General features: G+C 39.4%; 2 protein-coding genes across 2 annotated transcripts in view; one reads left to right on the top strand and one right to left on the bottom strand.

Annotated features, from left to right (window-relative positions):
- Pibf1 (progesterone immunomodulatory binding factor 1) overlaps positions 1 to 14225 on the bottom strand; it is a 139748-nt gene extending 125523 nt beyond the window's left edge. The window contains exons 1-5 of the mRNA XM_013011846.1: positions 13973 to 14225; positions 12354 to 12643; positions 8890 to 8990; positions 6867 to 7065; positions 6097 to 6216 (exon numbers count right to left, since the gene is read on the bottom strand). Of these exons, the coding sequence (XP_012867300.1) occupies positions 6097 to 6216; positions 6867 to 7065; positions 8890 to 8990; positions 12354 to 12605 (672 nt within the window). The 5' untranslated portion in view covers positions 12606 to 12643; positions 13973 to 14225. The remainder of the gene's footprint in view (positions 1 to 6096; positions 6217 to 6866; positions 7066 to 8889; positions 8991 to 12353; positions 12644 to 13972) is intronic.
- Positions 14226 to 14439: 214 nt separating this feature from the next.
- Dis3 (DIS3 exosome endoribonuclease and 3'-5' exoribonuclease) overlaps positions 14440 to 17702 on the top strand; it is a 33693-nt gene continuing 30430 nt past the window's right edge. Inside the window, exons 1-3 of the mRNA XM_013010490.1 lie at positions 14440 to 14773; positions 15361 to 15518; positions 16707 to 16900. Of these exons, the coding sequence (XP_012865944.1) occupies positions 14546 to 14773; positions 15361 to 15518; positions 16707 to 16900 (580 nt within the window). The 5' untranslated portion in view covers positions 14440 to 14545. The remainder of the gene's footprint in view (positions 14774 to 15360; positions 15519 to 16706; positions 16901 to 17702) is intronic.

The following is a 17702-nucleotide window of genomic DNA, read 5'->3' on the forward strand; positions in this document are numbered from 1 at the left end:
CCAGGCCCAGAGTTCAGGCCCACGACTGGACCAAAAAAAAAAATAAAAAGCAGCAACAAAAACAAATGTCTATATACAAATCTATACTCAAATATTTGTAGCAGTTTTATTTACAGTCTTTACAATGAAAAACCACTTAAATCCTCACCTATTAATATAGGAACATAACCTTACAATGGATTATTTAGCAAGAAAAGGAACTACTGATACATAGAATAGTATGGAAATATAAAAGTAAATGTGAAACATGGATATAGAAAACTATTAATGGGGGCTGGGAAAGCGACTCAGTGGTAGAGCACTTGCCTTGCATGCATGAGGCCCTGGGTTCGATTCCTCATAAGAAAAAAGAAAAAAGCCAGAAGTGGCACTGTGGCTCAAGTGGTAGAGGGCTAGCCTTGAGCTGAAGAGCTGAGGAATAGCGCCCAGGCCCAGAGTTCAGTCCCCATGACCGGACCCAAAAAAATTAAAAATAAAATTATGCACACATTGTGTGTGTGTGTGTGTGTGTGTGTGTGTGTGTGTGCCCGTCCTGGGACTTGAACTCAGCTCTCAGCTCTTAGGTGTGTGTGTGTGTGTGCCCGTCCTGGGACTTGAACTCAGCTCTCAGCTCTTAGGTGTCGTCCCTAAACTTTTTTTGCTCAAGGCTAGTGCTTTAACACTTGGTGAGCCACAGCTCCACCTCCGAAATTTTATTTTATTTTATTTTATTTTTTTGGTTGGTTGTGGGGCTTGCCATTTCAAGTTCTCTCTTGAGGTCCCTTCATTCTTAGGTAAAGCCGAGCACCTATGGCTCACATTTAAGATCTTAGCTACTTAGAGGGCTGAGATCCAAGGATGGAGGTGCAAAGCTAGCCCAGGTATGGAGTCTAAAAGACTCCATCTCCAATTACCAGCAATACTAGACTGGATGCAAGGTTCAAGTGGTAGAGTGTCAGCCATGAACAAAAAAGTTGAACAAGACCAAAACCAGTAACTTCACACTAGTACTGCCTGTCCCAAGACTTCATTTGGCAACGTATCTGACTGCCTGCTGCCCACATCAAATTTCTTTTGTCTTGTACTTGTCAAATTCTGAAATAATCTTATCATCAGTGAGCACTGTCTTTCAGGGGTGCATTTTCCATTTGTTTACTACAAAACAAATAACTTCTTTTCCCATCAGGGCTCAGAACACTATACCTCAAATATAGCACCTTGGTACACTGAATATTTTAAGCTGAAGGAAAGTGAGAAAAGTGCACAGGTGGTAAGACTTCAGACCTCGGGCCTGGGATCTATTTCTTTTTTCCCTCAAGTCTAGTTCTCTATGACTTGACCCACAGCTCCACGTCTTGCTTTTTGTTGATTAATTGGAGAAGTCTCCAAGACTTCTGCCCAAGCTAGTCTTGAACAGCAATCCTCAGGTGTCAGTCCCTTGAGCTGCTTGGATTGCAGGAGTGAGCCATTGACACCTGATGATATACTCCATTTTTTTTGAAGCAGGCCATATAACCATGAAGTCCTTTTACTCTTTTCCTCTGAAGCAGACTGTAATAGTTAAGATGTTGACTCTGACCATCTCCCTCTCTTTCCCCTTGAATTCTATGACAAGTAATTTGTTCTACATGGAAAGACAAGGCATGTCACACAGAGTACCAAGGAGAATTTCAATGAAAGGCCTTGCTAAGTCCCTCACCCCAGATAATCATCACTGGATCATATGATTTGTCAGGTAACCATACTTCACCATGACTGTCCAGAAAGAATCTTTTTCCCTTGGTCTTTCAGTCTTCTGAAAGCTCTTTCACATCAAACTTATGTTAAATAAGTTTATTATGCTCTCCCTTTCTTAATTTGTCTTTGATTATAGGGGTCTCAGCTCTGGCAATGGAAAAAGAAAATTTCTAAGCATCTCAGTAAGTTCTGCCAGCCAGCCAGCTCTATTCAAATTTGAATGTTGTCTGCCCTGATCCCTACTCAGCACTCAATTCACCATATCTCGATCTGCTTTCCTTTTCTCCTTTGCACTTATTACCTATCATACTGTATGTGCTTATTTACACATTTTACAGACATCCACTTAAAATATAAATGCTCTGAAGGTAAGGATTGCTGTTTGGTTCAGTGAGAAACAGTAAGCTTCTAGCAATGTATATCACATAGTAGATGTACAATAAACATCTATGGACTGAATTTCCTTCTTTATAATAAAGACCATGTACATACTATATATTATTATACCTATTTTGAAGATGAATATACAGAGAATTCAGTATTTTTCTTTTCATACTGCTGGGGACTGAACTGAGGGCCTGTGCTCACTAGGCCGGTGTTCTACTATTGATCGATACCCCCAGTCCAGCAAGGGCTAAGTTCTTTATGATCACATTGTTTAGTTAGCAACTGAACTGACAAGAATATTTGAATTCCTCAAAAAATATTGCAGTCAATAGTTTAATGAACTACTTTAAAAATTAACCTCCACAATATATAGCAAAATTTATTTTAATAGTGCTAACTGGTAATTTTCTCTAAATCCTTATAAAAAGGCCTTTAAAAATATAGGCTATATAACATTGTTAGTTTTACTAGGTTAGGCTACAGTATGTTTGCCCAAACATTACTTCCTATGTTCTTGTGAAAGTATTATTTTTAGAGGAAATTAATAAATCAGTAAACTACTACTTTCCATAATGTGTGCTGGGGATGTTGGAAGAGGAGAGGCCTGGGTTGGGGGGGGAGGAGACTTGTTTAATCAGTTGCAGTCTTCCATAGGAAAAATAACTAACCTGAGCAAGGAAGGAATTCTGTCAGAATACTGCCTTTGGACTTGAAGTACAACTCTCTCTTTTTTTTTTTTTGGTGCCAATACTGACCTTGAACTCAGGGACTTGCACTCTTATTTACCTTTTTGCTCAAGGCTGGCACTCTCCCTATCACTCGAGCCACAGCTCCACTTCTAGATTTTTGGTGGTTAATTAGAGATAAGAGTCTCATGGACTTCCTTGCTCAGTCTTCCAACTGAGATCCTACCTATCCTGAGTAACTAGGATTACAGGCTTGTGCTACTGATGCCTGGCTCGAACTCCAACTCTTTACTGGTGTCCAGCCTGTTAACCTACCCTGAAGATTCTGGAATTGCTCAAATGCTAGAGTTCTAGGAGCCAATTCATCAAAATAAACCTTTCTTGTCCTTCTCTCTTCCCCTTCCCAACCTCACAGTTTTTTCTGTTTCTCTGGAGAGCTCTAATACATATTTATAAATAAAAGCAAAATTGTTTTTGTGTTCAAGAGTTATTAGTGAATCAAAAAAATTCAGTAAGTTTGAGTCAATGCTGGTTGATACTCTATGCTTTTTTTTTTATTGTGAAAATACTGTACAGAGGGGTTACAATTACATGGGCAAGATAATGACTACATTTCTTATCAAGCATTGTAGCCTCTTCCTTTGTTTCCCCTTCCCATCCCATCATCCCCCCACTCCCCTATCCAACCCTCCCCCCACACCAAAGTTGTAAAGTTCGTTTTCTACATAACAACTTGTATGTCTCGTTGCAATGGGTCCACCTCGTTTAAATAGGGATACAGGTGGACCTATGCTTTCTTTTTAATGGCATCATGTTATTAAGGATGAAAGAAACTAAAATCTGAGACCTAAAGCCATTGCTGACCATTTTCAGCCATTATTAGAAAGCACAGTGAACTGCTTTTGAGTGCAGTAAAAATATATCACATTATTAATGCCAACTAAAAGTCACAAGGCTTTTTTTTTTCCTAAAGGAATCATTTATTCTTGTATATGGAAGTGATTACAGAAGAGATGGTTTGACCAAAATTTGGGAAACAGGATAGGACGTTCCTTTAGCCTTCTCCTACACAAAGCCCTTGAGGGCTGCTATCACAGGTGTAGAACCAAGTCTGAAAACTTGTTTTACTTCCTTCTGCCCCCAAATCTTTGTGCACTAACACAACTAACACAATCTGGACATTTTAGAAACGCGCTAAGAGTTTAAGTGATTTTTTAAGGCTACAATATTAGTAACCAAACATTATTTTTATAGGTGAAAATTTTAAGAAGAAATTAAAAGCTTTTCTTCCTCCATTTTTTTTTTGGGGGGGGAGGAGGGGCGCCGAGTCCTGCGACTTTAACTCAGAGCCTGGGCAGTGTCCCTGAGCTTCTTTTGCTCTAAACTAGCACTCTACCACTTGAGCCACAGTGCCACTTCCAGCTTTTTTTGTATATGTGGTACTGAAGAATCAAACCCAGGGCTTCATGCATGAAGGTAAGCACTTTAACACTAAGCCACATTCCCAGCCCTCCCTCCATCTTTTTGAGACAAGATCTCAATATGTAGTTCAAGATGGTCTTGAACTTGTTGGCCTCAGAGTCACAATCTTCTTGCCTGTGAATCTAAAGTGCTAGGATTACAGGAATGTATCACCACCACCACCTAAGAGATATCTCTTCTTTCTTTCTTTCTTCCTTTCTTTCTTATTATCTTTAAGTAGTTGTACAAAGAAGTTCCCATTCTACAAAACAATATATTAATACAAAGTGTCTGACAACATTGTCACCCATCGCTCTTAACCCATCCCTTCTTTAAGAGATATCTTTCTAAATGTGTTTGTATGCCCAATGTGAGCAGAAAAAAAGCAAAATCAAACCAAATCAGCAGCTTGAATAGGTGCATCTACTCCTTAGCAATGTTTCTGGCATCTGTTTTTCTGAGGATAGGAAGAACACTGCATGTAATATTGGCTCTATATTAATAGCTTAAAGTAAATTCTATTACTAATAATGCACCAAAATAAAGTACTGAAAATAAAAATTATTAAGGCAAGGTGGCTCATATCTATAATCTCAGTTACTTTTGAGTAGAGATATGCAAACATGATCCTAGCTGGAGCAAAAAAGTTAGTGAGAATTCATCTCAAAGAACAATCCAGGTATGGTGGTTTATACCTGAAATTCTAACTACATGAAATTAAGATGGAGAGAATCGTGGTCTTAAATCAGTATAGGCAAAAATTCTAAGATCTTTTCTGAAAAATAACTAAAAGCAAAAATGGATGGAGGTTCAGGTCAAGTGTCAGCTTAGCAAGTATGAGGCTCTAAGTTCAAACTCCAGTACCACTGTCCAGATATAACAGCTCACACTGCAACCCTAGCTATTTGGGAGGCAGAGATCAGGAGGACTGTATTTCAAAGCAAGCCTAGACAAAAAGTTAGGAGAAAACCTATCTATCTAAATCAATAAATCTGCATGGTGGAACAAGCCTGCTGTTTTAGTCACATACACTAGAATTTATAACTTAAGAAGGTTTAAATCTGAGACTGGGTCCAAGCATATTTAAAAAATAACAATACCTCAAAAAATACAAATTACATGATAATCATGTACTTCTACATCAGGGATAGGGAACAGGTGATATGTACAAAATCATCGGTACACAACAGGATAGACACACATGCATCTCATCAGCTGCTCTGGGCATCTCTGCTTCCATTGACAATTTTAGATGGTTCATAATGATGCTATATATATTCACATGGTCCCTGGCAGAAAAAAAGGTTCTCTACCCCTGTTCTAGATAATGAATTATTTATATATAAAAATCTTTCCTTGAAACAAACATGGGCAATCCCACAAAACAAAAATGTTATTGTGGTCTTCAACTTCAAGGGAAGGTAAAATGACTGTTTAAAGTTACAGAATAAGTGAAAATGTCAAGATGGCATCTAACATTTTAACTCTAATCTGTAAGGGCAGATTAGAGTTACTGGGGGCAGTTCTTATGAGCACAAGAATACATCTGCAGATGTATTCTTGTGCTCACAACTGCCAGCCCCCAGTACAACATCCAGCACATAACTGGGGTAATGATAACATCAGCACACAGGCTTAGAACAAGTAGGAGAATTTGCTGAATATGAAAGAAGACTGATAGACAGAGCAACCTCTCATACCACCAAGAAGGCTAAACCATAATGAAGAACTGCAGCAGCCAGAGCTCCTTAATTCCATGATCTGCTTTTCTATTCCTTACCCTAAACTGTAAAAAATTCCTAAAGAGTTGGCACTTGTTCCTACCAGTGAGAAAGATCATACAAACCTCTGTCAGCTGCTTCAGTTGGTCTTTATTTGTATTTAATTCTTCTGTTAAGTCATTCTTTTTCACTTGTAGTTCACAGATTTCTTTTCTTAATGGATTTACTAGTTCATAGAACCGAACCTGAAAAAAAAATCCAATTAAGAGTCTTGACATCCAAATTACAATTAATCTTTGCCAGTTCTCAGTTCAATAGTCTGTCCTTATTCATGTTTGTACTTTCTGAGATTGAAGTTACTCTCAGTCAACTATGGTCTGAAAATATTAAGTAGAAAATTCCAGAAATTTTAAATAACTCATAATGGGTCTTCAATAATTTTTAGAATATAAAGGGATGGTGACACAAATTAATTTAAGACTACTGCTACAGATTAATCCTAAATGTAGATTTGTCTAAACAACACTGCAGCCATTATGCTGAACTCATTTATTAGCACAAAGCTCTCCCTCATTCTACCTGCTTATAAGCACACCAATCCCTGTCTCCTTACTAAACCCCAGGCAACAACTAAACTGATTCATTCCATGGTTTCTCATTTGGAGGGCATTATAAACTACCAGGTTATAAGAAAACTAATTTCTATGGACTATTCAGTCATTAACTTCAGAAAGCTGTTTATTGTTTGACTATGGGATACAGTGGTCAGGACCATTATAATTTGGTGACTAGAACATAACTCACCATCATTAAATCAGGGTCATAAAATGACTTATCAGTTGGGTACTTATGGCTACAACATAAATAGCAAATTTTAGTTGAAAAGTATACTTACAGATACAAATTCAGGAATAGAAAGCTGATCTTCAGAAAAACTCTTTAGTTTCACATATTGCTCTTCTGTCAAATCAAAGTCACGTAGGTTTCGACGAACATCCCCAGCTTTCTCTCTTAGCTGATGATTTGTCTCTTCTAGTTGTTTCTGTCTCAATAAAATGGTTTCCATTTCTTGTTTCATTAATTCTTGATATTTTCTATATTAAGAGAGAACATGTGGCAAGCTTCTATTTAGACTAACATAAAATTAGGAAATCAGAATTCTAGTAGTATTCTTAGGTCTAGTTTTATGCTTATTTGGCTAGCTAAACATGAAATGATAATTCCAAACAAATTAGTAAATGTATAGTAACATTAGATTATTATACAATTGATACTTTAAAACATTTTTCTTTTTTTAGTGCCAGTCATGGGGCTTGAACTCGGGGCATAGGTGATGTCCCTGAGGTTTTTTTCCCCCCTTTCTCTCAAAACTCTTCTGCCTGGGCTGGCTTCAAACCGTAATCCTCAAATCTCAGTCTTTTGAGTTATAAGGAACATAGGTGTGTGCCACCAGTGCCTGGTTAAACAATAATTTAAAAAATTAAAACTATAAAATTACACATGCCCTTTGCTTTAAGGTTTTTAGGACAGTAATAATGCTGGATGCTATGGCTCACGTCTATGATCCTAGCTACTCAGAAGGTTGAGATGTGAAGATCTCAGTTCAAAGCCATCTGAGGCAGGAAAGTCTATGCAACTCTTTATTTCTAATGAACCACCAAAAAGCTGGAAGTAGAGCTATGGCTCAAGTGGTAGAGGGTGAACAAAGAAGCTCTGGGACAGTGGCCCAGGACCTGAGTTCAAACCCTGGTACTGGCATGCACACACACACACACACACACACACACACACACACACACACACACACACACACACACAGAGCATAAAATACTGGTTCAAATAACAAGACTAATCATGCATTCATCATTCTCTATGAATACATACATATTGTTACTGTTAGTTGCCTGTTCAAAGATGTTTTTTGAGACAGGGTCTCCTGAGGCTAGCCTGAAACTCATGATCCTCCTGCCACAGGTTCCTGACTGCTGGGACTACAGGTATGTCCCCATATAGTATATGCTTTATTTACATGTACATTTTTATGATTTCCATGTTCAATTTCTTTATAATGGGAGAAGACCTTAATAGACACTTGGGGAAACATGAGGAGATACTTTTTATAGATTTGACTTTTTGCTCTCAATCTTTAAGCTTGTCTTGTTTCTGCTTCATATAATGATTTTTACTTTTGGTCATTCACTTTTACAGGTTTCCAGTGGATTTATTATTCGTTTTTTTTAGAAGTAATGTTTTTTAATGATATTTCAATGCTTATATTTTAAATTATGAAAGTATAAACAGTATACTTGGCCATAGGCATTTTTGAGGGTAGATAACAGATTTTTGTTAGGCACACATAGGTAAGTTGGAGAAAGTATGCAGGTACGAAGCAGTTCAAGCCAGCAGTGTACAATAGCTGAGACATTCAATCAGAATGTTTTACAAAGAGAATGAAGAAAAGCTAGTTGAGGGGCTGGGAAGGTGGCTCAGCGGTAGAGTGCTTGCCTTGCATGCAAGAGGCCCTGGGTTCGACTCCTCAGCACCACATAAGCAAAAAGAAAAAAGCCGGAAGTGGTGCTGTGGCTCAAGTGGTAGATCGCTAGCTTTGAGCTGAAGAGCTGAGGGACAGCGCCCAGGCCCAGAGTTCAGGTCCCACGACCGGACCAAAACAAAAAAAGAAAAGCTAGTTGAGACAGCCAGGAGTGATCAGTAGTTTTGAGTTTCCTGAATAATTTATAGTTCATTTATATTGGCCAATATGTATTGAATGAATATAACTTATTTTTTTGTGGTCTGGATGTGAAAATCATATCTATCTTTGACTTTAAATTCCTCTATTACAGCTTAAAATAACATGAATAAACAAACAGTGAAATTACTTTTAAAGTACAGAATTTTTGTTTTTTAACTTTTCTTACTTGGCATCCTTCTGCTGAAAAGTCAATTGGTTGTCTAATCTCAAACTTAGGAGTTGCTTCTGGTGTAGTGCATCATTAAGTTTCTCCTCCAACTCTTCAATCTTAAGAGAGAATAAGGTAACTTACATGTTGAAGTTTCAAATTTATTGTAGAAAATATCTTCAGGTTAAAAAAGAACAATATGTTTAAAAAGCCACTTTAAAAAAACAGGGTACCATAGGATAAATACTATTTTTGTAATGTGTGTATATAAACAGTATAGTTTGATTACAGTATGTTTGAAACAGCTGCCTCAAATTTTATCTCCCCTCACCGTAAAGACGATTTCCCCCCACCTTGTAACTCATATTTACACCGTGAAACTGGAGCCCTAGTTATTTTGATGCCAGATTCAATATTTGTACTCTAAACCCATTTATCTATTACATATCTTCTACTGACTACCACATAGATGATGCTAGAACATGCAAAACTCATGCCAAGTTTACCTACTCCTGCCAGGGGTAGGGAACCCTTTTTCTGTCAAGGTCCATATGGATGTTTATAAACATCATCACAGGTCACACAAAATTATTAACACAGGCAGATGGGCCATAGGAAGCCAATAGAAAGCATTATCTACCTGTACCACATTGCTGTCAGATACTAAAGGATGCTTGCAAGCTGGATATTCCCCAACATTGCATGATTTCCTGCCTCTCCCAAGCCCCCAAAGCAACAAGGAAACCTGAGTCATGTTGGAGATATTTGCATAAACTATCCTAATAGTTTCCTCATGAGTTTCCCCTATATAAAAGTTTTACCAACTTCCACATCTATCTTCCTGTATCTTGCCTTTAAAAAATGCAAACAAAAATTTACTTCCTCAATTTTGAATTCTTTAGAGAATCCTTCACTATCTTCTTAACAAATTATAAGGTTGGTGGCATAATAAACTAGTTCTTGATCTTTCTGTTAAACATAATCATAGTGTTTGCCAGTCAGTTCTGGACAGACAAGCAACCTCCCCCACCCCCACAAAGGATAATCCTAAAGTTCAGGCAAGCCTCAAATCCAATGTGGGGATTTGGTATGACAGTGACTTATCTTGTATGGCAGGCTAGCCCTAGAGAAGAAATCCACTCCTTACATTTCAGACAGCTGTAGTCAGACAACATTTTGAGAGTTCAGCACCCCTTATTGTGGGGTACTGAAAAAAAGGGGAGATGGCTATGGAGGCATCTGTGGAGAAGGGTAGCATGGACATAAGCTCACTGAGAAGTTCAGGCAGCAGGGAGCTCAAGCTAAAGGGTGCATAGTGGTAGGTAGTGTTGCCTTTCTGTGGCAAAGAGTGAGTCTATTATCTAGGATGACAACAGATACTAAGAGCTCTTACACCATGGCCCCAAAAGACATGGTCTCCAGTGCTATCCCTCTGCTGCATGTGGTTTACTGTTGTGCAGGTCTGAAAATGCTGAGTCCAGATCCATTAGATGCCTTATTTCTTCAGCCACTTCTTCCCACAGGGTGCTTCACTACGAGGGAAATCTGAAATCGGTGAGGCTGGGGAGCAGAATGCTGAGTTCTCTCAGTTCTCCCTTGCCCAACATCCTAGTATAGAGCTCAGTGCTGATTACTGCCTTTATTCTCCTATCTATTTGGGAAACACCATTAAATGTGGACATTTTGTGGGCCTGTGTATATAAACTAGAGAACCAAAGGAGTAAGTGGGTACCTATCTTGCCTACAAGCCACAAAACTCATTAGTGCCAGCAGTGGCATCTGATACACAAAGAAGGGAAACTTGTAAAATGAGACATTCCTGAAGCTGACAAACAACTCTTAATCAGTCCAAGCCTCAGCCTACATACTAGACAGCCAGACTATATTGCTCTTATAGTATCTCATTTTCTCTTCTCTGAATAATAGTGGGGACAGAGCTCTCAAGAGCAGTCTGGCCCCTAAGAAAACTGGAAGAAATATCCAATGCACAAATATAAATTTCAAAGCAACATGACTCCACCAAAAGTTTACAATTCAATAACCAAATCAAAAAATGCTGAAAAAGATGAAATGCTAAAGAATATCAAAGTCTAGTTTTAAAAATTATCAACATCTCAAAGTGGATTTGAATAAAAAGATAAAGTAAGGAAGTCAATTTAAGACACAGATATAAAAGTCAACAACCTGGATGAGAAATTTATCACAGAGATAGTTTCTAGAAAAAAAGGAAATTTTGGAAATGAAAAGCTCAATGAATAAAATGAAAAATCCAACTGGAAGTATCACTGACAAACTAGAAGAAAGAAAATCAGGGAGAATAAATTTCACTAAGACGATACTGAAAAATGTTTACATTCAGATAGCAATAAAGCAATAAAGTAAACAAAATAAAACCATGATCACAAACATCACAATATCCAACACCTTTCAGACATGATTAAGAACTGAATATATGGTACAGAAGAGGAACAAAAATACGTAATAAAGGCATTTTACTAAATTCAGTAAGATTACAGCAGAAAATTTCTCATATATAAAGAAAGAAATAGATATCCAATTCAACAAGGCATTAGAATACGATTAGGAAAAAACCCACCTCACAAAAAATTATAGTTAAAATTTCAGGACTACAGAATAAAGAAAGAATATTGAATGCAGCAAGTAGAAACATCAAGCAATTTCACCAAGCAAACCCATCAGAATAACGAGACCTCTCAGTAGAAAACCTAATACCTAGGAAAGCTGATGCATTTCAGGCCTTTCAACAAAAACAACTGTCAATTATAACTCCTATATCTAGAAAAGTTATTCTTTAATACTGAAGATGAAATAATAATCTTCCATGAACAACAATTATAAATGAAAGTAATTCATGACCACTGTCAGCATTGCAGAAGATACATAATGGAATATGAATCACAGAAAATGAAGAATGATATACCTAAGTATAAGAGTTCAGCAAAGAATAAATCTCACTGAAAGAAAAGATGAACAAATCAGGAGAAAAAAAAAAAACCCCAGTCATTACTAGTCAGTAAACAAGTAACGTTCTAAGATGAAGAAAAGCAAAGTTAGTACAAAACTCTTACTATAATCCTAAGTGTAAACAATCTTGATTTTTAATTTTAAAAAGTATAGTGGCTGAAAAGATTTAAAAAACAAGATCTGTTTGTTGTCTAGAAGAAATTCATTTCACTGGTAAAGACACACAGGCTCAAAGTGAAAGGATGGAAAAGCAAAATTCCAAGCAAACAAAACTGAAAGCAGGCAAGCTAGCAGCTATACTCAGTATCTGACAAAGCAGACTTAAAACCAAAATTACCAATTATTTTTGTAAGTCATTCATTCCTGCTCACATTTAACTCACCCTGTGTTAGACAGTAATTATGCGTATTATTTTAAGTAATGTGCAGATACAATTATTTACTTGCAATATGAAAATTATAAAAAATGTAAATAACAAAATGTACACCTAATCTTACCTTTGTAAGATAATCCATTTTCAAATTGTCAATCATCATAGTTTTCTGAGATAACTCTATCTTCAGTAATTGAATATTATGAAGTAGTTCTTTCCGTTCAATTATTTGCCTGGTGATTTTGACCTTACCCTCTTGCTCTTCTGATGAGGAAATATCATCTGTATGAATTGTTGTTTCTAAACTAATATCTTCAGATTCCAGAGAACTAGAGATGTTCACTTTTTTTGACGCCTTAGGAATTTTTCGAGACATTTTTGAAAATTTATGAGTCAGTTTTCTAATTCAATTTTCTGTAGATTAAAAAGAAACATTAACTTAATAAAACACTAATGGAGGGGCTGGGAAGGTGGCTCAGTGGTAGAGTGCTTGCCTTGTATGCCGAAGGCCCTGGGTTCGATTCCTCAACACCACATAAGCAAAAAGAAAAAAGCCGGAAATGGCGCTGTGGCTCAAGTGGTAGAGCGCTAGCCTTGAGCTGAAGAGCTGAGGGACAATGCCCAGGCCGAGTTCAGGCCCCACGACCGGACCCAAAAACAACAACAACAAAAAACCCCACTAATGGAAAGCATTCCCCCCAAATAACTGGGCAATTGAGGAGATTCCCAATTAAGCTAGAATGCTACATTGCTACACTGCTTAATGCTACATTGCTTAAATCAAACAGATTCATTAAAACTAGCCCTCAGATGAACAACAACAACAAAAAATCCCTGGGACGAAACAAAACAACAAAAATGTACAAGACAAAGGCCCACTAATACCCAAGAATGCACCTAATCATTATTAGGTAACCAACACAAGCTCAGAGAAACAATTCGCTTCAGAGAGGTTATACAGATACCGTACTTAAAATATGGAAGGATTTGGACTTGCATAGAAAAAGGAAATCATGTCCATACTACGGGTTTTTTTTTTCTCCCTTTAATTGGGTGGAGAAGTGTGAAATAACATGAGTGGAAATTAAGGTTTTTAGCAGTAGCCAATTTCTGTCATGCTGAATTGTGACAGCCAGGCGGCTCGGCCATGAACACTTTAAATATCACGTGTTCTCCAGGCAATAAAACACCACTGAATTTTACAGAGGCTGTTAACTGAGACATAAAGCATTTTTCTTCTCATAGGTCGAAGGATGAAAGCCAAGCGAGTCGGAGAAAGAAACAATTCTAAACTACAGAACGTCTTACCGTTTGGCAAGCATTCGACCAACTTCCCCATTTACACGAAATAACCATTTATTCATGCTCTCTGAAATATATTTCAGTTTTTCTCAATGGGAAAGACTGGGAAGAGGTGCGTGAACCACCGGGGGGGGGAGGATTGGGAGGGGGGGGGGGGTCGCCCGTGGAGCTGTGGCTCCGGCGGTACAGAGCCAGCCCGGAGCACAAAGCGCAGGGACCGCGCCCAGGCCCTGAGTTCAAGCCCCAGGCCCTGCCCGATAAATAATTGAACATAAGGGGGGGAGGGGAAGGTGAAATCAACACAAACCCTCTCCCGGATTCTCAGAGCCCAGAGGGTTCGGCGGTCCCATTTGTCTGGCGAGAAGCGGAACCCCAGTTTTGGTTGGCACACGCTTTGCCCGGCGTGGGCAAGTCATGGGGACACAGTTAAGTGCCAGCTACCTGGAGAGCTCCGGGGACTCCACACCCAAGGCGGAGCCTGCCCCCGCCTCAGCCTCTCCGAGGAACCGAGTCCTCAGTTTTGGGGTGGCAGCCCCTCAACCCTGGAATCGCTGGGCCCGGGGCCGTTGGAAGCCGTCTCCAGGACAACCATCCCCGCACCTCCGAGGAAGCCGGAAGACAGCGGCGCGCACATCCCTCGCCGCCGGAACTCGGCCTCCTGAGGCTCGAGAAGCAAAGCAGGTTGGGAGTTGGAGTCCAGAGGTAAATCCCGCCCAGCGCATCGGCCCAATCTCCTTGGCTGTCAGGGGGAAGGCGGGGGGGGGGGGGGAGAACCGGGGGGGGGGGGGGGGGGGGGGGGGGGGGGGGGGAAACGCAGGTGGGGAAGGGGCGGGAACGTGTCAACTATCCTCTCGCCGGGCGTCTTCTCGCGAGAATTCTGTACTGCCGGGCTGAAGCGGGAAGAGGGAAACCTTTGGGCGCTGTTAAGAGTCGTGCCTCTGCGCTCCAGGGTTGAGGCCCATTGGCTGTGGAGAGTTCGGCGACGATCGGGATTCCACGGTGCTGCGGGGCGAGATGCTTAAGTCGAAGACGTTCTTAAAAAAGACCCGCGCGGGCGGCGTGATGAAGGTCGTGCGCGAGCACTACCTGCGGGACGACATCGGCTGCGGGGCCCCGGGCTGCACGGCGTGCGGGCGGGCGCACGAGGGGCCGGCCCTGGAACCGCAGCCGCTCGACCCCGCCAGCAGCCTCTGGCCGGGACCGCACTACCTGCTGCCCGACACCAACGTGCTGCTGCACCAGGTGCGTCGAAGGGCTGGCAGCACGCGGGCGACGGCGGCCCTCGCGGGGCAGGGGGCGGGGCGGGGAAACTGAGGCCCAGGGAGGCGGGGCGCTGGCAGTATTTTAGGAGAGGTGGCTTAAGGACCCCGTCTTCCGGCTTTCCAGGCCGAGGTTCTTTTCTGCAGGTTGTTGTTTTTTTCCTTCTTTTTAGTTTTTGGAGTCTTCTTTTTAGGCACGTGAATTTTCTAACGCTTGATGTCTCTTCTGCCTATAGATTATAAGTGTCTGGAAGCTGGGGAGCTGGGCTTCCGTGGCCTCCTGATTGAGACTCCCCCTCAGGCAGATTGTAAGTGCCTACGAACAAAAATTCTGTGGGCCAATGTATTTATTTATAGCATTGATTCTACCACGTTTTGTGATGGGTCTCTTGGAGTGCTTTTCTCCCCTAGATCTAAAGGGTTCAATGACTATTGTCACTTTTCCTATACCAAAGTAACTCCCTAGAGTACTATAGAGTCAGTGTTTTTCAACTGTGACAGGATTGTGTTTGGCAGAAGCTCTTCTATAAATGAATATAGGAAAAGTTAACTTTTTCTTTTTCTTTTAAGATCGATGTTCTAGAGGACCCTGCCATCAGGAATGTGATTGTGCTACAGACAGTCCTCCAGGAAGTGAGGAATCGTAGTGCTCCTATATATAAGCGCATCAGAGATGTGACTAATAACCAGGAGAAGCATTTTTACACGTTCACTAATGAGCATCATAGGTAAGGAAAATTCAGTATTGCAGAACCATCTCACTAGCTAAATTGAAGAAAGGATTACTTCAAGTAATTTGTGCCAGTATCAAAGATAAACAATAGTTTGGTAGGCTTTTTGTTTGTGTGGATCTTATGAAGTTACATGGGCATAGGTGAGGTCAAGGCAACAAGCAAGGTCTCCTGACACTCAAGCTATAATGGTTGTAGTTCCAAAACTTTCATTTTAAGCTGGTTCTTAAAGTGACAGGATTTAATTCTGCGTCAATAAGGTATTTGTAGACTTTTTCCTTGCATTCTTACTCGTTGCACTTCCTTGAAATATAGAAACAAACATCATTTATTTCTCAATACTGGCAAGTTTTTGTGGATAGCTCAAGTGCTGTGAGTAGGCCTTCACAACCATAGACTGATGGGAACATACTTAGGACACTAGGCAAACCTCATTTAGGATGTTAATACTTTAGTCATGTTAAAAAAACAAACTCAACTTTATGACCATGGCTTTTCTCAGTAAGCTTAACACATTAACAGATATATTTAATAAGGAACAATATAATTTAATACTAAAAACTTCATGTAGATGTGTCAAAACTGAAACTATTATCTTTATAAGCTAAATCCCATTGTACTGGATTTAACTTGCTTTAACTAGGCTTTGGAACACACTTACAGAAATAGATAAATGTGCTTACGTGCTGAGAGTTCAGAGTAGAAAGATGTAGTCATACCTATATCTGGTATTTTTAGTCATTATATAGTCTTTGGCATGTATTGACAGTAGAATCATTTATTCTTGAATCATCTAATCATGCTATTTGTAGCATGTAGGAATTGCTGGTAATCTACACTTTGAATGGAATCTTATTACAAGGTCCCAAAGTTGTATTAGTTTGTTCCAAAAAATCTATTATTTAACGTGCCAACCTAAGATCTAAATCTTTGTCTTGAACTCCTTTTGTGAAGTAAAACTATTTTACCCTTGTTATTGTCCTATTAATAATTTTTTCATTCCTAAGCAAATTGTCTTAAAAGTGTAAGAAATTTGTTATTTTTCTGTTAGATAAGTATATTCAAGTGAAAATGGGTACACAATGGATTTCTGTTTAGTTATTGAACATTTATTTTCTAAGACTTTTTACATATTCTTGGTTCTGTTGATTTTTCTTATTTCCATTTGTTTCCCTTTATATCTAGAGAAACCTATGTAGAGCAAGAACAGGGAGAAAATGCTAATGACAGAAATGATAGAGCCATTCGAGTAGCAGCAAAATGGTACAATGAACATTTTAAGAAGATGTCAGCGGAAAATCAACTACAAGTTATCTTTATAACAAATGACAAGAAAAACAAAGAGAAAGCTGTAGAAGAAGGAATACCAGCCTTCACCTGTAAGTTTTGTGGGTTTTGTGGGCTGTGTGTGTGTGTGTGTGTGATGCGTCTTGATCTCTCTGGGCTTGGGTACTGTCCCTGAGCTCTTTGCCTCAAGGCAAATGCTCTACCACTTGAGCCACAGCACCACTTCTGGTTTTCTGGAGAAAAGAGTCTCATGGACATCCTGACTGGGCTCGCTATGAACCGTGATCTTCAGTTTTCAGCCTTCTGCGTAGCTAGGATTATAGGTGTGAGCCACCGGTGCCCGGCTCACCTGTAAGTTTTAATGTAGAATGTATTGCTGCATTTTTGCAAGTACATATCAAAATTCTGGTCAGATGATTGGTTGACTACTTTATATTTTTATTATCCTATATAATTCCATGTGATTTTCTTAATTTCTACATTGTAGTTTCAACTCCAAAGTTTTAAACCAAACTTTAAAGTTTGGTTGCTCAGTGGCTGCAATTTTTCCCTTACCACCTTCAGTTTACTTAGCAGTGAAATCACAGATGTGCTAAACCCACTTCTTTGCTTGAATACATCAATAAATTTGTTTTAATTTTAATTTTTTTAAATGCCCTATTTTCAGCAAGCTTACGCATGTATTTCCTATCTCAAGAAAATGAGACACTTTAAATTTTAAGAAAATGTCAGCCGTAGGCCTAATGCACCACTTCTTTTCTAGTGGTTTATTGGACTTTCCTGCCCGGGCTGGCTTTGAACCATGATCCTCAGATCTCAGCCTCCTGGGTAGAATCATAGGTGTGAGCCACCAGTAGGTGGCTTAAAATGAAACCCTTAATCTTTTTTTTTTTT

The sequence above is a fragment of the Dipodomys ordii genome, unplaced genomic scaffold (genome assembly GCF_000151885.1).
Source record: "Dipodomys ordii isolate 6190 unplaced genomic scaffold, Dord_2.0 Scaffold1, whole genome shotgun sequence".
Lineage (NCBI taxonomy): Eukaryota > Metazoa > Chordata > Mammalia > Rodentia > Heteromyidae > Dipodomys > Dipodomys ordii.